We start from the raw sequence: 25,608 nt of genomic DNA, 5'->3' as shown, positions 1-25,608 counted from the left end.
GGCTGGTGACCAGCATTACCACCCTTCCGAGGGCGGACAGAGGATGGCGCTTTGTCTTGTTCCTTTTGTGTGTGGGGTTGGGGGCAGGTGCTGGGGATTGAATCCAGGGGCATTCTGTCTCTGAGCTATACCCTAGCTCTTTCTATTGTTTTAATTTTGAAACAGGTCTCCCAAGGTTGCTGGCAATCTCACTGTTGCTGAGGCTGGTCTCTAACCCACTATCCTCCTGTCTCAGCCTCCCAAGTACTGCGATTGCAGGTATGCACTACCCTACCAAACTAGATACTGCTTCATTCTAGGAGTTTTACTGAATGAATGGATGAATAGTTAGATGGTACTTTTAGCTTGTTTACGTTTTTGCATTTTACCATTTCTTTTCCTTTGAAAGTATATTCTATGCCCTTACCCTTTGTTGGCTATCTGCCTTCATTCAAATTAAGGTATAAAGTTAAACTTAAAATCAATGTTTGCATATGTAAACATCACTGTAAATTAGTGCAGTTTGATACTTTGGGTCAGGTCTTAGAGGACACAGGTTTAAAACCTTTCCTTATATTATGCACCTGTAGAAATTGAAACAAAATGGTGTTTTAAAGAATAACAAGGTTTGTGAGGATAAAGTTCCTTGAGAACCGGGATTTTTATCCCTTTTTAGTCACCGATGATATTATCAGCTCTACCGGTCACACGTGGGCATCAGTCAGCGAGTGGCTGTGGAGTGGACTGCCTTGGCCAGGTCCTGCTCCCCTGCTGTCTTGCCAGAAAGAAGGCGCAGTAGGGACTCATGGCACCTCCAGCAGGGCCTCGTTCTGACCCTGGACATCTGGCCTGCCGGGCCTTCCCACCCTCAGCAGATGTAGACGGTGAGAAGGCAGAGCTGCCGACCCGAAGGCAGGACCTGAGCCAGCCGCCATGGGGAGCAGGGCACCCGGGACAGCCAACGCCACACAGGGTGAGAGGAGTCAGATGGCTGGGCCAGAGGCCTGGCTGTCAGTCTGGAATATTGGAGGGGAGTTCGCGGCCCTCGAAGGCTGCTCCCCGTTGGCCTCTGCCGGGTGCTCGTGAGGACCGTCAGGAGCATGGTGAGCGGCTCCAGTGGGTCCCTCCTCGGGTGGCGGGCCAGGAGGATGAAGGAGGGCTGCTGCTGCAGGAGCGGAGACCCTGGCCTCCCGCTCCAAGGTGGGGCAATAACAGAACCGACTCAGAATGCTTGGGAGCTGGTAGGTAGCTAAGACAGCTTTGACAGGGACTTGGATGACTCTGTCAAAGGATGTCATGGAATGGATGAGTGACATGCATGACAGTTGGGGAGGAGAGGTGCAAACTATGAGGCAGCCAAAAGGAAGTTCAAGAAGTAAACCCACAGTTCACCAGGGCTGAGTTCCGTCCGGGATCCAGAGGTGTGTGTGTGTGTGTGTGTGTGTGTGTGTGTGTGTGTGTGTGTGGTGGTGGTGGTGGTGGTGGTGAGTAGGGGTAACTGGAGATTGAACTCAGAGCATTCTGACTTACATCCCCTGCCTTTTTTTCTGAGAATCTTACTACGTTGCCAAGGCTGGCCTCAAACCTGAGATCCTCCTCTTTCAGCCTCCCAAGTACTGAGGTTACAGGCACGCACCACCACGCGTTCTTAATATGTTAGTTGGATTTTTTTGTATCTTTAACAAGTTTGGCAGTATCCAAATCCTGTGGAGAACCAGATTATATGCCAGTAGATTTAAAGATGAGTGGAGTTTTATTCTATTTTGGAAATTGTGGAGATTGAAGAAGACTCTGGTAAAACATGCAGCTGATTACATGATGACAGTTACTATTTCTAAAGGCACAGACTTTGGTAAGCTCTCATTTAATATAATGAAAGTTATTACACTATTATTCAGCATTCAAGTCTTTTCAGTGTCCCCATTGGCATTTCTATATAGTTTCTCATTACCTATCATTTGAGATGTGTTTATTCTTTGTTTTTTTAATGTACCAGATGTTAAAGTTTTGAGCTGAGGAGACGATACTATAAAACGCCTTCACTAATCTATTTGCATATGTATGCATATATTTACATATACATATACTTTTGGAATGGCAGCCAACTTTAATTATTTTAATCTTGGTTATCATGACAGATTGGTAAAGTGATATTTACAGAAGAAAATCTTGAGCAGATTTAGAACTTTTATCTACTGTAAAGTTTATGCTTTAACTTCTAAATATTGTTTATTTAATAATGATTTTAAAATCTTTGCATAAAACTTAAAAAGAAAATCAACTTTTTTAGGTTGATTTTGTTTTAATTTTTTTATAGCCCATTTATTTTAAAAACATTTGCTAGGCTTAAGTGGTGCATATCTGTAATCCCTCGGGAGGCTGAGCCAGGAGGAGCACAAGTTCACCGCCATCCTCAGCAGCTCAGTGAGGCTTTGTTCAAAGTAAAAAGAAGGCTGGGCCAGGCATGGTGGTGCATGCTTGTAATCCCAGCATTTGGGAGGCTGAGACCAGAGGATCGGGGTTCAAGGGCAGCCTCAGCTACTTAGTGAGGCCCTCTGCAACTCTGAGACCCGGTTTCAAATTTTAAAAAGAATAATAAAAAAAATTGGGCAGGGGGTGTAGCTCAGAGGTCAAATGCCCCTGGGTTCTATCCCTGGATCCGCAAAAAAAAAAAAGAAAAAAAAAAAAGAGGCTGGGAATGTAGCTTGAAGCTAGAACAGCTCAGGGTTAATCCCCAATATCCCTCTTCCCCCTAAAAAAGAGAGAGGCAGGAAGTGGGGCAGGAGAGGGAGAGAAAGAGAAAAAATGACTTCCTATGAATCTATTGCAGAGAATAGCGTGGCCGGGCCGCATCCCTCGGGCTCCTCCAGGGCGAGCATGCCGCGTGGCTGCGGCAGCGTGTGCTTTTTCGAATGCACCAGTTCTGATGGCGCGCTCGCTCTTGTCCTTGAGCTGTGAGCGGCCCTTCTTTAAACCTGTCGTAGTGCCAGCCTGACAAGGAAGGGATCTGCCTTCCCAGGTTTGTCCAGGAATGTCTGCCCTTCCTGCAGAGGTCTGGATCTCGAGGATAAACAGACTGGGCGGGGGGTGTGGGGCTTGGCTCTGGGAGCTGAGGCTTGGCATTTCCGGTCATCGTTCGCCTCCCGCGGCCTCTGCTGTCCTGGTTTCCCCAGTCCACCCTCTCCATCCCAGCGCTCCTCTCCTGATCTCAGCCTGCAGCCCCCTCCCTGCCTGCCTCGCCTCCCCTCCCCTTCCCTCCCGCATTCTTAGGAGCCCCTCCTGCTCTGATTCTCTGGAGTCTTCCTCCCCTCTCTGGACTGTCCCCTTTGGCATTTTTCTCTTTTCTGTTTTGTTGTGTGTGGGGTGGGGGTTATGGGAAATTCAACTCAGGGGCATTTTACCTTCGAGCTACATCTCCAGCCCTATTTTATTCTTTTTTATTTCTTTTTTATTCTTTATTTTGAATCAGGGTCTCACTAAGTTGCTAAGGCTGGCTGCGAGCCTGCAATCCTCCTATCTCAGCCTCCCAAGTACTGGAGTTACAGATGTGTGCCACCATGCCTGGCTTCATTTTGCAAATCTTGCCCATCGTTTCCAAGTTAAGCCCTTCAGGGCACAGCTGTCTTGGCTCTGCAGCACTGCACCTTTGTAGCACTTGCTGGGTCCACAGTGGAGTCTGTGCGGTGTGGCAGGCCCTGGCTGTGGTTCACGTGGGTCCCTCCTGCCACCACAGCGAGCCCTCACAGTGATCTTCACATTAACGTCACCCTCTGGCATACACTTGTGCTGTGAAAATAAAGCTATTAAGCCGGGCGTGGTGGCGCACGCTTGTAATCCCAGTGCTTGGGAGGCTGAGACAGGAGGATCACACAGGTTCGAAGCCAGCCTCAGCTACTGAGTGAGGCTCTCAGCAACTTAAGCAACTTAGTGAGACCCTATTTCTAAATAAAATATAAAATAGGTCTGGGAGTGTAGCCCAGAGATAGAAAGCCTCTGGGTTCCACCCCCAGTACCACAAGAAAAAAAAGAAAGAAAAGAAGAGAAAGCTATTAAAACTTTGTAGAGCCAGGCATGTTGGTGCATGCTTGTAATCCCAACATGTGGGGGGTTGAGACAGGAGGATCGTGGTTCGCAGACAGCCTCAGCTACTTAATGAGGCCCTTTGTAACTCAGTGAGACCCTGTTTCAAGAATAAAGAATAAAAAATTAGGGCTGGGGGGAGCTAGCCACTGTCCATGAACCTGTAATCCTCCTGTCTCAGCCTCCCAAGTACTGGGATTTCAGGTGTGTATCCATGTCTAGCACATGAGCCCTTGTGCTTGTTCACAGGCTGGTCATTTGTGGAAAGACGAGTTGCCTGCCACTACCCTCCTGTGCACTGTGCTTCTCTTTGGAATGACATCTGCCGTAATTTAGACTGTAAACAGTTATATAAAGTGATAGCTTTCTTCAGCATACATCAATATTAATTATTTTATTTTATTTATTATTTATTTATTTATTTATTTATTTGGTGGTACTGGGGGTGGAATCCAGGGGCTTTCTACCTCCGGGCTATACTCCTAGACTTATTTTATACTTTATTTGGAAACAGGGTCTCACTATGTTGCTGAGAACCTCACTAAGTAGCTGAGGCTGGCTTTGAACCTGTGTGATCCTCCTGTCTCAGCCTCCCAAGCACTGGGATTACAAGCATGTGCCACCATGCCCGGCTCAATATTAGTGATTTTAAACGCTGAGCAAATAATTTCTTCAACCACACTTTAAAGTATTTCCAAGATGCTTATGTTATAGGATTAGGCTTAGTTAGTCTCACAGAAAAAGTTTTATCATACAGGGACTTTTTTTTTTTTTTACCAGATGTTCAAGCTCTACAATTCTAGAAAAATAAACAATCTCTGCTGGATGTAGTTGGTACAGGCCTCTAATCCCAGAACCTAGGAGTCTGAGACAGGAAGACTGCAGGTTGGAGGCCAGCCTCAGCAATGTAGAGAGACCCTGTTTCAAAATAGGAAATAAAAGGGGCTGGTGATGTAGCTCAGAGGTAGAATGCCCCTGGGTTCAATTTCTCCCAAGGGGGAGGGGGAGGAAAAAGAAAAGAAAAGAATCCTCAATTTATTCTCATGCCAGTTTGTCAGAATATCAGTTCAGCTTTAATACCTGCAGGCTCATGGATTATCGTTCTTTTCTTGATATTTTAACCTTTCAGTTATTGTATAGCTTAAAAGTCAAGAGAGCACTTGAACAGATACTCATGAGGAACCAAGGGGCAGAAAACGTTTTCTCTTGGGGGTTTTAAGTAGATTGTAAAGATCAGCGCCAGTATCACAGTTCCCTGTAATCCTGGTTTTCCACCTGTAAACCCTTTGTATCTGGTAGTTACCACTGTTGGAAATGAAATGGAATGTCTTTGTCCATGTTGTTTTGTCAGCTAAAATATCTAAGTTATTTTAAAACTATCCCACATTTCTTTCATTCTTCCATTTGATGTTATTTTTAAATATCCTGACTCATAGGCACACATAATACAATGGCTTATTAAGCAGTTTACTCACATCTATCTTCCTTTGTTTTTTTAAGCCACTGCCAAAAAATATGGTGTCTCGTCTCTGTGAATCTAAGAAAGTTTGTGCCGCTGCCGATATGCAGCTTCAGGTAGGTAACCACCTTTGTTCTGAACTTCCCCGCAGTCTTTTATCCATATAAATATAGAACGTGAACTTCTTGCCAATGCTGCCCATTCATTATAATAATTAGGCTTCTGAAACATCTTTCATCTGAGTTCAAAGAGCTTGGCCAAGACTGACTCATTGAGCCTTGCGCTGTCCTTACGCGTGGAGGATGTTAGAGAAGGCTATGTGCCATTTTTAGTTGGAAAATCAATGCCGAGAAGGGCTGCACTACTTCTGAATCGGACAGCTCAGCAGCCAGGTTAGGGCTCAAGTCCAATGATATGTATATTCTTACTCGTTCTGTATTCTTTCTAAAGTTTGTGGGTTTAGATGTGAAATTGAAACGGTAATTACCGTTAGTTTTAGATAATATTCAAAGCCAACTTCTCAGGTCTCCAGAGGAAGACAAGAAAAACTTTATGAAGCATCTGGACACCAGGTCCGCACGGTGCAGACATTTGGCTATTTGTGACTGCTGCCTTGTTTATGGAGTCCTCACTCTTCACAGATCATGAGAATTATGTCAACACAGCCCGGACACGCAGCTCTCCTCTGTAAATAGTTGCCTTATAGATTTGTAAAATTCTCTCCGGTGGAAGTAACAAACTCCATTTTTGTTGTATCTTAAAATATATGTTTCAGGGCCAGAGAGCGAGCTCAGTTGTAGAACACTTGCATGAGGCCCTGTGTTCAATCCCAGCACCACAAAAAAGAGTAGTAACAACTGTGTGTGTGTGTGTGTGTGTGTGAGAGAGAGAAAGAGAGAGAAAGAGAGAGAGAGAGTGAGAGAGAGAGAGAGAGAGAGAGAGTGAGAGAGAGAGAGAGAGAGAGAGAGAGAGAGAGAGAGAAATTCAGTGAGGAATATTTGATTTATATTATTCACTATCTATTCATATTAATACAGTTTAAAAGGATTTCTGAACTGTTTTTTTTTTTTTTTTTTTTTTTTTTGGTGGTACTGGGGTTCCTGGAAGCCCTCCTTCCTCCAGGCTACACTCCCAGACCTATTTTATATTTTTGAAACAGGGTCTCTTACGCCAGCACGGCTGGCTTCGAACCTGCGCGATCCTCCTGTCTCCGCCTCCCAAGCGCGGGGATTACAAGCGTGCGCCACCACGCCCGGCTTTCTGAACTGTTTTTGAAAATTAATCTTACTTTGTAAAATGGCAAGTCTTTTGATTTGCTGGTATCTCTAGTAGAAGGCCCGCCTTTTAGAATTCTGGGTTGTAGCTTTTTTTTCAAACAGTTGTTTCAGTGATTTTCTTTTAAAATGGAAAAAAAATCAACCTTTCTTTCCTTCATCCCTCTAAAAAGAATATCCTGAGAGAGAAATTTCTGCCAGAGGACATGCTTGTGTCTTGATTTTATATTACACTTATACAGTGAATGAAAGGAAGTAAAGGATTTTAGCTTCCTAAGAGGGTAAAAACACTTCTAATTGTGAAAAAAAAATTATTTTACCATGCATTGTTTTAAAATTAGGCTCCTTATTTTCCTGGGGCTCTAAGAGTCTTGGTTCCAGGAACGTGTAATCCTCTGGGTAGACAAATAGACTGATTACTTTAGAATGGTTTGGCTTATCAACAAATAAACATGAAATAAATACACATTTATTTTTCTCTGTTTTTATAATTCAGAAGAACCATTTCATGTTCCTATCATTTGTAAAAGGCATAATTGAACAAATAAAACTCTTGGCATTGTGACTTGTATATAGTCTGTAGCCCCACACCACTTCAGTTCAGGATGTGTGTGTGTGTGTGTGTGTGTGTGTGTGTGTGTGTGTGTGTGTTACAGGGGATTGAACCCAGGGGCATTCTACCTCCTAACTACACCCCAGCCCTATTTTTTATTCTTTATTTTGAAACAAGTTCTCACTAAGTTTCAGAGGGCCTCACTAAGTAGCTGAGCCTGGCTACGAACCTGTGATCCTCCTGTCTCAGCCTCCCAAGTACTGGGATTACAAGCGTGTGTCACCACGCCCAGCTCAATTCAGGTTTTAATGAAGAGTTTTCATTCCTAATAATTTACTCTATTAGAATGTCGGTAAGACACCGAGGAGTAGCTTTGGCTTCTCTGATTATCTTTAGGTCTTGTTAGTCATTAGAGAATCTCAAACTGGAAGAGCTGTGTTTAGCTACATGTTTAGTGTGTGGTTAGAGGAAGGCAATATTTATATTTAGGAAATGTCTGTATTTTTCTTGGACTGCTGAAACTTGGCTTTGTAATTTAGAACCATAATTCTATATCTAGATGAAGCCAGAAGCGAGAGGTCATTTAAATTTTTTCTTTTATCCAGACTAATCTTCACTTCTTTTAAGTCAACAGCTGCACATTCTCTACAAATTCCATTTCAGAACCAAAAAGATATATTTCAGAGGCATAATTGCATGGCAGAGTTTTTCCTTTACATAAAGCATTTTCAGTGGGTTTACCTGGCTTATATCAGGTAAATTCCAAGCTGTGTCAGTATTCAAGCCAAATGTTGCTGCAAAAGAACCCTTTATCTTCACTTTCAATTTTCTGTGCATTTCATTTTCGGTGTTTTGTGCACAGCACATCTCCTGCTCAGCCTGCCTCTGCTGCCTCCTCTCCCATCCTGTTTCACGGCTCGGAGGTGCCTGGTCCTCCTCACGGCCCTTGCTGCACCGGCGCTGCCCTGCACAGGTGGCAGCCGCTTCCTGTGTCCTTCCTGACTCCGGGCGTGCAGTGGGCTGCCCCTCGTTCAGGCTTCAGCAGGCTGCATCGGGGTTCCTCGTGGTACCCGGGCTCGCCCATGCCCCCTGCTCCACTCGGAAGTCACAAGACGTAGCTTGTGACCATTCTGCTTTTCTTATTTAAGGTCCATCCGGATGCAGAAAGAAACCAAACAGGATTTGTCACAACTATGGGGTCACAAGTTGTCACACTTTGTTCCTATGTCTGACCTTGTGTAGACTGACACAGTTCCAGTTTTATGGCCACAGATTCAGCTTGCTACATGATACATAAAGTGTACTCTATGGATACGGTTCACTTTTTATTTTTGGTACTGGGGATTGAACCCAAGGGCATTTTACCTCTGAGCTACACCCCCAGCCCGTTTTATTTATTTATTTTTTTAAATTTTGAAACAGGGTCTAAGTTTCTGAGGGTCTCACTAAGTTGCTGAGGCTGGCCTCAAAACTGTGATCATCTGTTTCAACCTCACTTCACGGTTCTTTAATATTGTTAATCATGAAAAAGTTGAGAGCCTTCCTTTTCATCTTTGACATGGTTTAACTCTGGTACAGTATATGTTGCCACTCATATATGTTTTATGTGTGAGAATTTTCAACCATGGTTTATTATTTTTATTATGTAGGTACACTTAGGACATCTTTTTTTTTTTTCTTGCCATATTGGGGATGGAACCCACAGGCATTGTACTCCAAGCTACACTCCCAGCCCTACTTTTTAGTCTTTTATTTTTTATTTTTATTTTTTTATTTATTTATTTTTTTTGGTGGTACTGGGGTTCCTGGAAGCCCTTCTTCCTCCGGGCTACACTCCCAGACCTATTTTATATTTCTGAAACAGGGTCTCTTACGCCAGCGCGGCTGGCTTCGAACCTGCGCGATCCTCCTGTCTCCGCCTCCCAAGCGCGGGGATTATAAGCGTGCGCCACCACGCCCGGCAAGTCTTTTATTTTTGAAACAGGATCTCTCTGAGTTGCAAAGAGCCTCACTATATAGCTGAGGCTGTCTGCAAACCAGGATCCTCCGGTCTCTGCCTCCCAAATGCTGGGGATTACAAGCATGTGCCACCACGTCCGGCTACTTACAACGTCTTTGGTTGACCACATCTTAAATATGAGGATGGACTACTAAATCTAAATCGACATTTCTTCGTCTAGGTCTTTTATGCCACTCTGGATCAGATCTACCATGGGCAGCATCCCCTGAGGAAGTCAACCACAGACATCCTCAAGGAAACACAGGAGAAGGTTTACGGCTTACCCTACGTTCCACACACCGTGAGTGCTGCTGTCCCGTCCTGTCGCGAGCATCTGTGGCTCTGTGGTGTTTCCGTGCAGTCACAGGGTAACCAGTTAGAAAAGCCAAGGCTAGGAGGGCTGGGAGCTTTCCAAAGCCACCGAGCTTCAGCCTGAGTTGTTTGCTCACTGCATGTATTTATCTTATGTCTTTTTTTTTTAATTTAAATTAAACTTTTTTTTAAACAATAGCATGAAACATAAAAATCAAACATATTTATGAGCTATGATTCTTGTCTTATGATAACAGAGCTATGTCTCTTTTTTAAAGAGAACCTAGAATTCCTTGCCACCTATCTTCCGTGTGTATAATCACTTCATATACAAGGATGAAACAACAGCGGCAACCACATCATGAACTAGTGACTTGTAAATTGGTGTGTGTATGTCTTGCCAGAGTTGAACCTAGGGCAGTTCTACCCCTGAACTACAGCCCAAGCCCTACTTTATTTTCTGTTTTGAAGCCGAATCTTGAGGCTGGCCTAGAGCCTGTGGTCCTCCTGTCTCAGTCCTCAGTGCACGGCTGCACCCGGCGGCTGTTGCTAGCGACTGAGGAAGGTGAGCCCATTCCTCCTGTCTGAGCGCCTTTTGAGGACATAGAAAAATGTATCTCTTCAGTGGGCCTGCCTGCCACATGAATGCTCAGTAGCCATTTGAGTAAGTTCTTTTAAGATCCCTGTAGAAGATGATAACTGTATTTAAAAAAAAGACATTCTATTAAGGCCTGTGTTACTTCACTTTGGTGGCTGAGAGTCTGTTTAGATTTGCATACATGTTGTACTTTTCCTACTGAGGAGTTCTATATCTCTTCCTTTGTCAATTCAGTCCTTAAACTGATAACAAACATTTCCATACAAATAAAAAATAAAGCCAGGATGTGCATTGGAATAAATCCCCAAATGTAACTTGCATCAGGGCAGTAGGACACAGAAAGGAAGAAAAAGCTGGCATGATTTGTGGATGACTGACTTTCTGCAGATAAAATCAAAAGTATCGGCAGATAAGTTTTAAAGTTTAATAAAAGAAGCTGGCCATGTTGGCACACACTTGTAATCCAGGACTTGGAGGCTAAGACAGAAGGATCACAGATTTGTGAGGCCGTCAACAACTTAATGAAACTCTGTTTCAAAATAAAAGAATAAAATAGGGAGACAGGGTTGGGACTGTAGCTCAGAGGTAGAATGCCCCTGGATTCCATCCCCAGTCTCTCACACACACACACGAATTACAACTTTCTGTGTAAGTCATTCATATGTTAAAATTAATTCCTTCTCTACTTAATGACCAACAAACTGAAGAGAATTTCAAGGATGCCATTACTGCAGCACAAAGCAAAAAAATACCTACTAAAATAGTCTTTTTAAAAGTGTATTTGTAGCCGGGCGTGGTGGCGCACGCTTGTAATCCCCGCGCTTGGGAGGCGGAGACGGGAAGATGCAATTGGTGGCCAGCCTCAGCTGCTTAGTGAGGTCCTTTGCAACTCAGTGAGATCCTGTTTGAAATTAAAGAATAAAAAATAGGGCTGGGGATATAGCTCAGAGGTAGAATGCCCTGGGTTTCATTCCCAGTACTGCCAAAAAAAAAAAAAAGTATATTATTTTGATATAGAAACTGACAAAACTTTACTCAGACTATTTGCAAAATCCTAAGTAAGCAAAGAACTGAACCATATTTATGATTAGCAAAATTTATTTATTTATTTATTATTATTATTATTATTATTTTTGGTGGTACTGGGGTTCCTGGAAGCCCTTCTACCTCCGGGCTACATTCCCAGACCTATTTTTACATTTTTATTTGGAAACAGGGTCTCCTAAGCCAGCACACGTGGCTGGCTTCGAACCTGCACGATCCTCCTGTCTCTGCCTCCCAAGCCCGGGGATTACAAGCGTGCGCCACCACTCCCGGCTTAGTCTTTTATTTTTTGAAACAGGATTTCATTGAGTTGCATAGAGCATCACTAAGTAGCTGAGGCTATTTGTGAATCGTGATGCTCTGGCCTCTGCTTCCCGAATGCTGGGATTATAAGTTTGCGCCACCACTCCCGGCGTCCCATTTGAGTATTTTAATTTTATTATTATTATTAGTGTGTGTGTGTGTGTGTGTGTGTGTGTGTGTGTGTGTGTTACTGGGGATGAACCCAGGGGCTTTTTTTTTTTTTTAACCTCCCGGCTCTACTCCCAGACCTATTTTATACTTTATTTGGAAACAGGGTCTCACTGAGTTGCCAAGGCTGGCTTCGAACCTATGCGATCCTCCTGGCTCCGCCTCCCAAGTGCTGGGATTACAAGCGTGCGCCACCACGCTCGGCTCCATTTGAGTATTTTTAGAATGCAGACCGTGAATGCCTGGCTATGCAAAGAGACTAGATTGTCTGAAGACTGTTATGAGGCAGTTGGACCTCAGCATTTTGAACTAATTCGTAGATGTGTGAGTTTGAGTGGCCACGTGGCATCTCCAGCCCAGCCCCTCTGGAGTCGCACTGCTCTAAACAAATCCTGTGGCCGGTGAGACATATTTTGCCCTTTCCTGACCTCAAATTGGAAACAGCAATGTATACAGAATTAGAAGGTCCTGAGCACTGTGAGTCTTGGCAGGAAACTATCGCAATACCATGTCTAGAAGATGGTCTTTCTTAGTTGGTAACCATACTCACATCCTGATGGACTACAGGTTGCTTAAGGCAAAACACAAAGGTGTCAGGAGAACCGTTACTGACGGATATGGAGCTATTTGGACATTATTCTTGTAGGAAGAAAACACCAGCAAAGAGTGTGCAAACAGGACATGGTTCTTGTAAATGGTGTCCATATCACACTTGGATTTTATGTCTGTCCCGCAAAGCTTGTCTTGTGATCACGACACAGTGGTGATGTTGGTTAAAAGTGGCACGGCAGTCATTCCGCATCTGGCCGGTGGAGGGTGTGTTGGGGCCCTCTTTAGTTTTGAGGTGGCTCCTCCAGTGTTCCCCAGGCCTTTGCATTCTTCCCCACATTCACACGTGTCTGCAATGTGCACCGCACTCCCTCCTGCATGACCCTACCGCACGTAGCCTGCTGGACACCAGGAGGGTAAGCAAAGTCAGCAAAGCCCAGCTCTCTAGAGTGGCTGAGGCTCAGGGCAGCCATCACACAGGTGGAGGAGAGGTGCTAGACGGGGTTATGGCACCCAGCACTTACTGCCACCAGAGCCTCACAGCCCTGGGGAGGAAGCCTCCGTGGTGGTGCAGAGGTGCTGAGATCAGTGTGACGGGGTGTAGCATGGCCAGCCGTGGGCCCCTGGATCTGAAGCCTGGGTCAAGCAGAGCTCTGTAGACTTGAGAATCGCCACCTAGGGAGCGTGGGAGCAACCCGGGCTGGCTGGTTCAGCAGGGAGGAAAGTTTAAGTGGGTGTTCATGAGCGGGCGTCACAGGCGCAGACTGCCCAGCTGGTGTCATTGACTGAGATCTGCTCATCAGAACAGACTTCTCAAGTACCAGCAAACACCAAAATTTAAACATGTTCTTTTTTTTTCAGTTTCTACTACTACAATATAATACTACTACTATGACAATACAATGTTCTACATTTATTTATTTATTTATTTATTTATTTATTTATTTATTGTGGGTCTGAGGATGGAACCCAGGGGCATTCAACCTCCAAGCTACACAGCTCTGCCCTATTTTTACTCTTTATTTTGAAACCGGGTCTCACTGAGTTGCAGAGGGCCTCACTAAGTAGCTGAGGCTATCTGCGAACCATAAACCGCGATCCTCCGGTCTCAGCCTCCTGAATGCTGGGATTACAAGTGTGTGCCACCATGCCCAGCACCCTTTTTTATAAATTATTTTAAGGCTAGATTGGTTGCATAATTGCTTGAAATATTTATAAAGCATTTGTTTTGAAGCCAGGCATGATGTCACATGCTTGTAATCCCAGTATTTGAGAGGCTGAGACAGGAGGATCACAGGTTTGAGGTCAGCCTCAGCAACCTAGCAAGACCCTACTTAAAAAGTAAAAAGGTCCAGCTGGGCGTGGTGGCATATGCTTGTAATCCCAGCACTTGGGAGGCTGAGACAGGAGGATTGCACAAGTTCAAAGACAGCCTCAGCTATTTAGTAAGGCTCTCAGCAATATAGTGATACTCTGTTTCTAAATAAAATATAAAATAGATCTGGGAGTGTAGCCCAGAGGTAGAAGACCCCTGGGTTCCATCCCCAGTATCACACACAAAAAATGAATAAATAAATAAATAAATAGTAAAAAAAAAAAAAAAAAAAAAAAAGGTCTGGGAGTGTAGTCAGAGGTAGAATGCCTCTAGATTCAATTTCCAGTATAAAAAGAAAAGAGAACATTTGTTTTGAATGTGTGCTTTGGGTTCGCAAGTAACAAACTAATAAATGGACTCTTAGCATAGACTTATGCGTCATTTGAGGTCTTTTCATGCTGAGATGGCTTGATTTTTGGAGCAGATTTCTAAACTGATGTTGTTGTGACCATGATTATATGTACAAAGAAAAGTAAGAGCTGGCTTACCATCTGGGAGCTGGTGTGCACGCGGCGTGGAGCCAGTTGTTTACTCAGTGTGTCCAGATCAGCTTCTCAGCAGCCCTCGTGGGGAGGGAGGTGCAGGCCCAGGCTGAGCGCGCTGCTGTCACGTGGACTGACTGTGTGTGGGTTGTTTCTGATAGTCTAAAAGAAGAAAAATAAAAGCACCCACCATGAGACCATGGCACTATTATGCACAATGTAGGTGTTAAGGCTTTGATTTATTGTCACTAAAGTTGATTTTTCTTTTCCTGTCAGATTGTCAATTATTTTTTTTTTCCAGTACTGGGGGTGAAACCCAGGGGCATTGTACCTTCGAGCTACACCCCCTGCCCTATTTTTTATTCTTTATTTTGAAACAGGGTCTCACTAAGTTGCGGAGGGCCTCACTAAGTAGCTGAGGCTGTCAGTGAACCTGTGATCCTCCATTCTCAGCTTCCTGAATGCTGGGATTACAAGCGTGCACCACCACACCCGGCTCGATTGTCAGTTTTTAAAAGCTTCTTTGTTCAAATATATATGTATATGTATATATGCATGTGTGTATATGGTCTTCATGAGTACTGTGTGTGTAACTAAAACATGGACGTGTTAGAAACACATGACAATAGCTGACATTTGAGCATTCTCAGTTTTTATGTATATATCTATGTATGTATATATGTGTATATGTATACATAATGATACTCAGTATTGAACCCAGGAGCATTCTACCTCAGACCTAGACACCAAGCCCTATTTTATTTTTTATTTTGAAATTGTGTCTCATTAAGTTCCTGAAGGTCTCCCTGAGTTGCTGGCCCCCAACCTGTGATCCTCCTATTTTAGTCTCCCAAGTATTGGGATTACAGGCATGCATCATAATGCCTGGCTATATATTTTTTAATTTTTGTATTTTTTAAAATATATATTTATTGGTGCAGTGTAGTCAAACATCTCAATGTAATATAAGATTTGTGAGGATATACAAGTACACATCACCCAGTAAGCCTTTATCCAATCCCCATCCCATTTCCTCCCCCTCCCTTGATCCCATGCTTGATTTAGTGATTGACTTTGATAATTTTGTTTAAGTACATCATGTGCTTTAAAGAGATTCCATCTCCCCCCCTCATGTCCCCTCTGATAGGTCCCCTTAATTGCTCCTCCATAGGGCCCTTTCTTCAACTAGATTTCCTCCTATTACCTATTTCTTCCTAGTTTTTGCATATTGGGGAAAGCATCTGATTTTTTATTTTCAGTGATATTTCCCTGTGGATGCCGCATTGCAGGCTCCGATCCCACTCTCCAAGGCCCCGGCACGGGCCTCGCCTCACGGCAGGCTCCAACCCCAGCCTCCCTGGCCCAATCACTGGCCTCCCCTTCTGGCAGGCTCCAATCCCAGCCTCACTGGCCCCAGCACCAGCCTTGCCTTATGGCAGTCTCCTATCCTGGCCTTGCCACATGGCAGGCTCCAATCCCGGCCTTGGAGGCCCCAGCACTGACCTTGCCTCATGGCAGGCTCCAATCCCAGCCTGTGCAGTGAGGCAGGTGCTGGGACCAGCGAGGCTGGGATTGGAGCCTGCCATGAGGCAAGGCCGGTGCTGGGGCCTCCGATGCCAGGCTCCTATCCTGACCTTGCTGGCCCTGGCACTAGCCTCACCGCATGACAGGCTCTGATCCTGGCCTCGGAGGCCCCCACTGGCCTTGCCTTATGACAGGCTTCAATCCCAGCCTGGCAGGCCCGGGCACTGGCCTCGCCACAAGGTAGGCTCCAGTCCCGGCTTTGCTTGCTGGGTACCGGCCTCGCCCCACGGCAGGGTGCCTTGCTTTACTTTTAATTCTAAATCTATAAAGCTTTTCATAGATTGATTTCACAGATTTTTTTTATTTTTTTCTCTTTCTTTCTTTCTTTCTTTCTTTCTTTCTTTCTTTCTTTCTTTCTTTCTTTCTTTGTAGTATTGGGGATGGAACCCAGGGGCATTCTACCTTTGAGCTACACCCCCAGCCCTATTTTTTATTTTTTATTTTGAAACAAGGTCTCACTGAGTTGTAGAAGGCCTCACTGAGTAGCTGAGGCCGTCCGTGAACTGTGATCCTCCTGTCTCAGCCTCTCAAGTACTAAGGTTACAAGCATGCAACACCACTCCCAGCTCACAATTTTTTTTAGTTTTTTTTTTTTCCTTTTTTTTGGCACTACTGGAGCTCCAACCCAGGACCTCAAGCTGAGCACTGTACCATTGAGCACCCCAGCACCCAATTTTACAATTTTAGTTCAATGAACAGGAAATTGTGTCACTGCTATTGACTTTGTTTCATCGGATATTAATAATTTTATTTTAAAACTTATTTTAGAATAATGGATGAACCACAATGATAAAGAATAATTATCTATTCAATGAGTTCTATCTTCATTAAAATAGCAACTAGATTTTTTTGACCTTTGCCATTCTTTACCGCTCACCTGCTCAGATGCTGGTTTAAAGAATGGCATTAAGGTCTCTTTCGCAAACACAAAAATATGTTGTCTATTGAACAGGGGTGCAAGTGCCCCAGGGTAGTTAAAAGGTCACGAGTCTCTCAGGAGAGTATTCAGTTTATATTACTTGGTAAAAAATGCTTATCCCCCTCTAATTTTTTTTCCTAGAAAAGTTCTATTTTCTTTTGTTTTCTTTACACTCCATCCCACCCTCCAATTCTCCTGCAAATGGAAAATCTCACTGGACAGTGAAGGCACTGTCCAGGTTAAACTACCTTGGTGTATTTGATGTTGCTAAGCAAATGTTAAAGAACACAGTATTGATTTTTGCTTTTTTTCTTTATCTTAAATACAAAGCCCATCTGGTACATATCTGGAAACACCTAAGTGGTTAATTGCATGTTAAATTCCTTTCCTCTTTGGCTGCATAAACAACTGAGAAAATATTTACCTTCTCTGTCATGCTAGATTTATTTATGACTTTGTAACTAAAACACAGAAGTGTTATAAATTAAAACTTTAATCTCCTGATTGACTCATTTTCTAAAAATTTATATGTTTTGGTCTGTGGGACAGCTGCAATTCCAGATTTTGCCCATTTAAAGCATGAGGAAATTGTGTCTACCCAGGTTGTTTTTATGATACAATGCTATGAGCCAGGCAGGTCATCCACTTCCATTTTTGTCTTGGTTTTCAGGAATAGCAGTACACTTTTTGTTTTTTTAGCCTGCAATTTGACATGGGGTGGATGTAATGAACTGAAAATCCAGGATATTAGAAGTTCTTTCTTTTTTTTTTAAGTTTTTTTTATTTATTTATTATTTTTTTTATTGGTGCATTATATTCATACAACTTATTGGGGTAAAAAACTTGTGTGTACAAACATGTACTCATCGCTGATTTAACCCCTACCCAAATACCACCCCATTCCCTCCCCGTCCCTCCCTTCCTTGCTTGGCTTAGTGATTGACTTCAATATGTTTAAGTACATTGTGTGCTTTAGAGATTTTTCTCTTCCCCCTCCTTTCTCTTCCTTTAGGTTATCTTGTTTGCTCCTCTTTTCTCTCTAACTCTCACATATTAGGGAAAGCATCTGATTTCTTATTTTATGTGACTGACTAATCTCACTTAGCATAATGTCCTCCAGTTCCATCCATTTCCCTGGAAATGACGTAATTGAGTTTTTTTTTGATGGCTGAGTAAAATTCCATTGTGTATATATCCCACAGTTTTGTAATCCATTCATCTGTTGATGGACATCTTGGCTGGTTCCATAGTTTGGCTATGGTGAATTGTGCAGCTATGAACATAGATACACATGCATTAGTTTGGTAGTTTGGTTTCCTATCTTTTGGGTAGATACCCAACAGTGGTATTGCTGGATCAAATGGTAGGTGTGTTCCCATTCTTCTGAGGATTCTCCATACTGTTTTCCAAAGTGGTTGCACTAATTTGCAATCCCACCAACAATATATGAGAATTCCCACTTCTCCACATCCTGGCCAGCATCTGTTGTTGTTTGTGTTTTGAATGATGGCCATTCTAGTTGGAGTTAGGTGGAATCTCAGGGTAGTTTTGATTTGCATCTCTCTGATTGCCAGTGATGTTGAGCATTTTTTCATGCATTTATTGGCCATTTGAATTTCTTCTTTTGTGAAGTGTCTATTTAGTTCATTTGCCCATTTTGTTATTGGATGCTTTGTTTTCTTAGTGTTGAGTTTCTTGAGTTCTCTGTATATTCTAGATATTAGTCCTCTATCGGAGGGGTAGGTGGCAAAAATCTTCTCCCATTCTGTTGGCTCTCGATTGAGGTTCTTGATAGTTTCCTTTGCTGAACAGAAGCTCTTCAGTTTCATGTAATCCCATGTATTGATTCTCCTTTTAATTTGTTGTGCCTTTGGGGGTCTTATTGAGGAAATGTTTGTCTGTGCCTATGTGTTGTAGTGTTGGACCTATGCCCTCTTCAAGGAGCTTCAAAGTCTCTGGTTTAATTTCCAAGTCTTTGATCCATCGTGAGTTGACTTTTGTACAGGGTGAAAAAGTGGGATTAACATCCAATTTTCTGCATATGGTTAACCAGTTTTGCCAACACCATTTGTTGAAGAGGCTATCTTTTTTCCAGTGTATGTTTTTGGCCCCTTTGTCAGAAGTTCTTTCTTTACTGGGTAAACGTTACATGTCTCTTAGGTTTGTGCTGTTTATGTCTCAGGAGGAGTAACTCAGGTTTGTTCTCATCCATGAGTTGTGGGAGCTGGACCCGGGGCCCTCATTCCTAGAATGCCTCTTTACCCCTGGTCTTAACCACCAGCTTCAAGGGCAACATCTACATGATAAGAAAGGTTGCAGGTGAGGGTGTTCATTTTGAACTGTAGGTACATTTTTAGTAAGCAATGTATGTACATAATTAAAATTTCATATGGTGTAAAAGGGTTTACAGTGTAGAGCCTCCCTCCTACTCTGTTCCCTGGCCCTTGTTCCCTGCCCTGAAGGAAGCCCAGGTTACTATTGGTCATGCACCTATTTAAAGATGGAGCTAGCTGGGCATGGTGGCACACGCTTGTAATCCTAGCATTTGGGAGGCTGAAACTGGAGGATCTTGGTTCACAGACAGACTCAGCTACTTAGGCCTTCTGCAACTTAGTGAGACCCTGTTTCAAAATAAAGAATAAAAAATAGGGCAGGGGGTGTAGCTTAGTGGTTGAATGCCCCTGGGTTCCATCCCCAGACCGGCAAAAAAAAAAAAAAAAAAAAAAAAAAAAAAAATTAAAAAAAAAAAGATGGAGCTACGCCTGTAAACATATATATAAATAAAACTCACGTTTCTCTGGCTGATGCTCAACCAGAAAATGGCAATCGTCCCCTGAGGAGCAAGTCCACACAGTCTCCAGTGGGGACTTTTCTGGATATGGATTTAATTGTGACACCTCTCCCCTTAAAGCCCTGTGTTGCTTCCATTACCCTTGAGCTAGAGGCTCATGCTGTCCCGCGCCTCCCCCGAGCTCCTGTATACTCTGGTCCCCGGCCTCCTCCTGCTGGATGCACCCTGCTTCCTTTGCCACAGTTCTGGGCATATCCCCTCTGTGTCCCTCTGCCTGGTGCTGTCGGTTCCTGCTTGCTTTGCAGTGTCAGGTGTCCAGGCTGGTTGGGCTTGTGCTGAACCACAACCTAGCACCCAGCCGGCCCCTCAGATCACCACCTTCCTGCCCAGGGTCACTCAGCGAGGAGCCAGGCCCACTCTCGCGTGGTCAGCATTGTCCAGAGCCCTGAGCAGTTACATATTACGATAGGTTCCCAGAAAAGATTGACTGAAGATTGTTTAAATCTCTTGATCGAGGCAAAACTTCCAGTATTGATGGACATTTAAAGTATTTCCAGTTTGTAGGTATTATGAATAAAATTCCTATGAATATTCTTGTGTATGTCTTTTAGTAGATGTAATTATTTCTGTTAAATACCTGAGCGTAGCTGTTGCAAACAGTACTTTCTTTCTTTCTTTCTTTTCTTTGTAGAACTGGGGATTGAACCCAGGGCCATTGTACCTCCAAGCTACACCCTCAGCCCTATTTTTTTTTTAATTATTTATTCTTTGTTTTGAAACAGTTTCAGCAAGCTGTAGAGGGCCTCACTAAGTAGCTGAGGCTGGCTGCAAACCTGTGGTCCTCCTGTCTCGGCCTCCCAAGTACTAGGATTACAAGCTTGTGCCACCACACCTGGCTTGCAAACAATATTTTGAAGTGGTTATCAGGAGGGTGCTTCAGCCAGCAAGGCTTGACATACTGTTTACTCCTTGTCTACTCCAGTATCTAGTGGTGGTCTTTTAATTTTATCCATTCTGGATGCATGGAACCGTAGCTTGCTGTGCTTTTAATTTGCTTTTCTCAGGACTCACGAGCAGGCACACATTCACATGTTCATAGGCCATTTGCTTCCTCTCCACATGAGCTTCTTGCCTGTGACCTGGATGAAACAGGATGCCATCAGAGGGTTTCAAGCAGAGGCTGGCAGGAGGAATGTGGCAGAAGAGAAGCAGATGGGCTGAGAGCCACTGCAAGGGTCTTGGCCTGAGAAGCCTGAAACATGGCATTGCCACTGAGTAGAGAAGACTGTGGGGATGTGGGTCCTGGAGGAAGACCAGGAGGTCTGAGTTGGAAATACTAGGTTATGTTTTTGTTTTTGGTGCTGGAGACTGAACCCAGGGGCTGTGTATTTCCAAGCTACACCTCCACCCTGTTTTTATTTTTTATTTTTATTAATATATTTTTTTGTGGGTCTGGGGATAGAACCCAGAGGTATTTGACCTCCGAGCTACATCCCCTGCCCTATTTTGTATTCTTTATTTGAAACAGGGTCTCACTAAGTTGCAGAAGACCTCGCTAATTAGCTGAGGCTGTCTGCGAACCACGATCCTCAGTCAGCCTCCCAAATGCTGGGATTACAAGTGTGCACCACCACACCCGGCTTTATTTTTTATTTTGAAATAGAATCTCACTAAGTTGTTGAGGGTCTTGATAAATTACTGAGGCTGGTCTCGGACCTGTGATCCTCCTGTCTTAGCCTCCCAAGTGCTGGGATTATAGGCATGTGCCACCACACTCAACTGGAAATACTAAATTGGAGACATCTATTGCACATAAATAAAAGAAGAGGTCACTTGGGTAGCTGGACATGTGAGTCCAAAGTTCACACATGGGCTGGGTGCTGGCAGGACCTAGCAGGAGCCATCTGCACAGGCTGGATCTAAAGCCAGGGCACGTGGTGAGCACACTCCTGGGAATGTAAACAGGAAAGATGTGTGTGAACAATGAGCTTCAAGCTTTGGGGTACACCAGCATTAGAGACTGGAACTGGCGGTAAACACAGAGGACCACCGCTGTCCTTGGGAAGGAAGCAGCCATTGTTTGAAAAGTGAAGGAAATAGGACTCTCAGTGGAGGCCCAAGTCCGTGGAGGCCCAAGTCCCTGATAGGAGAGGTAGAAGGAACATTCAAAGGAGCCAGATAAAAATAAGCTGATTTTGCTGATGGCTGAATTTCAGAAAGCTCAGCCAAAGATGGGGGTCAGAAGAGGTCAGAAGCAGAGTGTCGGAGTGTCACTGGGAGATGCTGAAGTTAGTTATAGAATGGCCTGTGGTGAAGAGCCCTAGACTGCTGTTTGCCTTGAGGTTTTGACCCCATCAATGGATAAATCCATCGTAATGGATTTACCTGGATGTGCGGCAATGGGATTACATACGGTTCCTCCTCCCCTGCCTACTTGCTCTCACTTGCATCCGGCCTCCATGATGTGAGGAGCTCAGCCCATGTTCTCTCCTCTCTCCACCTCTCTTCACCATGCCCTGAGACCTGCTGTCCCCAGCCTCACAGGGACTGAGCCTGAAACTAGAGAAAAACAAACCTGCTTTCTACTAACTTAAGTTAGGCATTTATTTATTTATTCATTCATTCATTCATTTATTTTGCAATACTGGGGATTGAACCCAGGAACATTCTACCTCTGAACCACACCCCCAGCCTTATTTTTAGTTATTTATTTTGAAACAGGGTTTCACTAAGTTGCAGAGAGCCTCACTAAGTAGCTGAGGCTGGCTGAGAACCTGCCGTCTTCCTGTCTCAGCCTCCCAAGTACTGGGATTATAAATGTGCACCACCATGCCCAGTTGGGGCTGATGGTTTTGAGGCCAGTGATCTTGTCTCGGTGCGCTGTGAGTGGTGGACACCAGGAGGGTGGGAAGCCTCAGGCCTTCACTCTTCATTGGCAGCAGGCTGGTAGAAGGTTGGTGTCACTCTGGCACCTGGGGAAAAGGGAAGCAAGTTCAAGACCTGCCATGCCACAGAAACTGGGAATCAAAATGAAGATTCAGAATAAGTGAGACTTTTTTACATTAATTTATATATGGAAATACGGTATTTCTGTTTGTTTTTGGCAGAGTATTGGCAGAGGCCAGATGTACATTTAGTTTGTGAAGAAGCTAAGAAGCTTTGCCTTAGTCTCCAAACACTGGAATTGCACTTTGGGGACAGGGTAGAGTGAGGCTTGAGGAGCTTAGCTAAGGCATCACGTGTGCATCGATGCACATTTTGCATGACATTTGCTGTCATGAAATAAATTCCAGTGGACTAAGCATTTACATAGAAAAATTAAGGCCTTAAGATGGCTTAAAATTCACAGCAAACCACTTGGTTTTAGCTGTTATGACATTTATGACAAATGGTTTATTCTCTTGCTGCTCAAAGAGCTCATACAAATAAGCCAGGCCAGGTGTGGTGGCACACACCTGTAATCCCAGTACTTGAGGCTGAGACAGGAGAATCCCACGTTTGAGGACAGCCTCAGCAACTTATAGCAAGTCCCCGTTCCCAAATAAATAATAAAATAGGGTTAGGAAATAGCTCAGATGTAGAATGCCTCTGGGCTCAGTCCCCATTACTGCAAAAATAAAATTTAAAAAAAAAGGTCATACAAATGAAATAGTAACTATAGTATAACAAAAAAAAAATTTTTTTTAAAGGAATTCTCAACATTCTCCCATAGAATAATGGACAAGAACATGAAAATTTTAATCACAAAAGAAGAAAGTGTAAATGATTAATATACTTTGAAACATTGTTCAACTTTCCTAGTATTCAAAAGTACCTAAGTAGAAATAACAGTGAAATGACATACCCACTTATGAAATTACTAATTTTTTTACGTAAGGATAACACTCTAGTGTCAGTGTTGATACACTGAGATAGATACTTTTTTCTTTGTTCATAGAGGAATATATAGGTTTGGCAGAAGATGGAGAACCAAAATGTTATGGATCCTTTAAGCTAATAATGTTATTTGGGGGAATTTATTCTAAAGAAGGAAATAGAAGCCAGGCATGATAGCACACTCCCGTAATTCCACTACTTGGAATGTTGAGACAGGAGAATAAGTTCAAGGCCAGCCTCACCAACTTAGCAAGGCCCTCAGCAAGATGTGAGACCCTGTTCAAAATAAAAAATAAAATAGGGCTGCAGGTGTAGCTCCGCAGTAGAATTCCCCTGGATTCAATTCCCAGTACCACGAGTCGTCAGGCCTCCTCAGCAATGTCTAGCTCGCCCATCTTTGGCATCTGGTAGAATTGCACTTCCTTGTCTCAGGAGGTTAAGCTGTGGCCTGTGACTCAATTTGACCAAAGAAATGTGAGCATAGGTGGTATGTATCATTGCTAGGCTCTGTCTCTAGATGATGTACCAGCTATTTTGTTGTGACAACCCAAACTCAGATGGGAAGTTTAAACTTGGTTCACCAAACATTTTTCAAGGAGCTTTGCACTGTGTGCGCAGTGGAGGGTGCGCCCGGGACCCCCGCAGGCTGCACGGCCTCCCCGTCATACTCGCGTGTTAACCCGCGCCTTGGCTCCTCCTGTGGGGTGGTGTTCACATTCTCTCCACTTGATCTGAAACTCCACCCTAGAATTGTATCCTCTTTAACCTTGTTCAAGGCTCTGGAAACATCTGGAGTATTGCAGAAGGACAAGGTGTAACCCGTGGGCACCTAATGTTTTGTGCACTTAACTACTTTCACCTTCAAATAAGTTCCTAAAAATGGGGCTGCAGAGGTAAAAGATATCTACCCACAGTTTAGAATTCCACGCACCCTGCACTGTTATAATCCGACTTATTTTCCCCTAACAATCCAAATTGCTGATTTATATTTTAATTTTTACTGACAGTGTAATTTATTTCTACTTGTAATTCTTTTATTACTAGTTAAAATCAGTGTCTGTCACCATGGCTTTTTTTCCTTATCTTTTTATATGGGGGAAGGATGAAAAATATCTGTTATGTCATTTTCCATGTTTATGAGGGGTTTTGTATGTGTGTGTTTATTGTGACACTGGGAATTGAACCCAGGGGCATCATTCTACCTCTGAGCTACACCCCCAGACCCCTTTTAACTTTTTGTTTTTGAAACAGGGTTGCACCAGGTTGCTGAGAGTCTCACTACATTTCTAGACTGTCCTCGGACCTGCAATCCTCCTGTCTCAGCCTCCAGGTACTGGGATTTCTGGTGTGCACCACCACACCCAGCTTCTAGTGGGTTTTGAATAACTGCTCTTTCCCCGTGCATCTGCAGAGGCCTTTTTTGCCAGCTGCTAAGCTCCATATACAACAAGGTTTGCTTTTGTCTAACTTGCCATTCCTGGCGTGCTGGCCCAGGTGGGATAATCACATGTGCAGTTTTTGTTAATAGTTGATTTAAAATTTTTTTTTAATTTTTATTGGTGCACTGCATTCATACATCATAATGGGATAAAAAAAACTTGTGTAGACATATATGCACACATCGCCTAGTTAGCCCCTACCCCACACCATTCCCTCCCCCTCCCTCCTTCCCATACTTGGCTTAGTGGTTGACATTTAGTATTATAGCAATTTATCCAAAATTAACAATGATAATCTCCATAACAGATTCATTTGTCTGATATCAAACTTTTGATCACTTAGATATAACATTTCAATATTTCTTTTTGCTTTCTTTCTTACCAGAGGATATTTTTTTCTTTCTTTTTTTTTTAAGTTGAAACTATCATACATTTTTTTTTTTCAGAAAAAATCCATCCTAACATGAAATATGAACTCTAAATACCCAAAACAGTCTTGAAAAGGAACAAAGTTAGAAGATGTACATTTTCTGATTTCAAACCTTATAAAGCTACATTAAATGAAACAGTGTAGTACTGCTATAAAGGCAGATATATAAACCAGTGGAGTAAAATAAAAAGCCTAGAAATAAATTCTTCCATATATGGCCAAGTTATTTTTGACAAGGTTTCCAAGAACATTTGATAAAGGAAATAATAATATTTTCACTAAATATTGTTGAAAATAATAATTACATGAAAAAGAATAAAATTGGACCCTTACCTAACACCATATACAAATATTAACTCAAAATAGATAAAAGACCTAAATGTACATCTTAAGA

The 25,608-nt window shown here is 43.3% G+C and overlaps 1 protein-coding gene across 1 annotated transcript in view; it reads left to right on the top strand.

Moving 5' to 3' along the window:
* The window catches only part of MIPEP (mitochondrial intermediate peptidase), a gene marked incomplete at both ends in the record, with an annotated part of 136,496 nt that overhangs the window by 64,973 nt on the left and 45,915 nt on the right, over nt 1-25,608 (top strand). The window contains 2 exons of the mRNA XM_080689425.1: nt 5,560-5,634; nt 9,526-9,645. Coding sequence (XP_080545551.1) covers nt 5,560-5,634; nt 9,526-9,645 — 195 coding nt within the window. The remainder of the gene's footprint in view (nt 1-5,559; nt 5,635-9,525; nt 9,646-25,608) is intronic.

This window comes from Muscardinus avellanarius (genome assembly GCF_963383645.1).
Source record: "Muscardinus avellanarius genome assembly, chromosome: 2".
NCBI lineage: Eukaryota > Metazoa > Chordata > Mammalia > Rodentia > Gliridae > Muscardinus > Muscardinus avellanarius.
The sequence above is the reverse complement of the archived record's forward strand: the minus strand, read 5'-3'. Positions and strand labels throughout refer to the sequence as shown.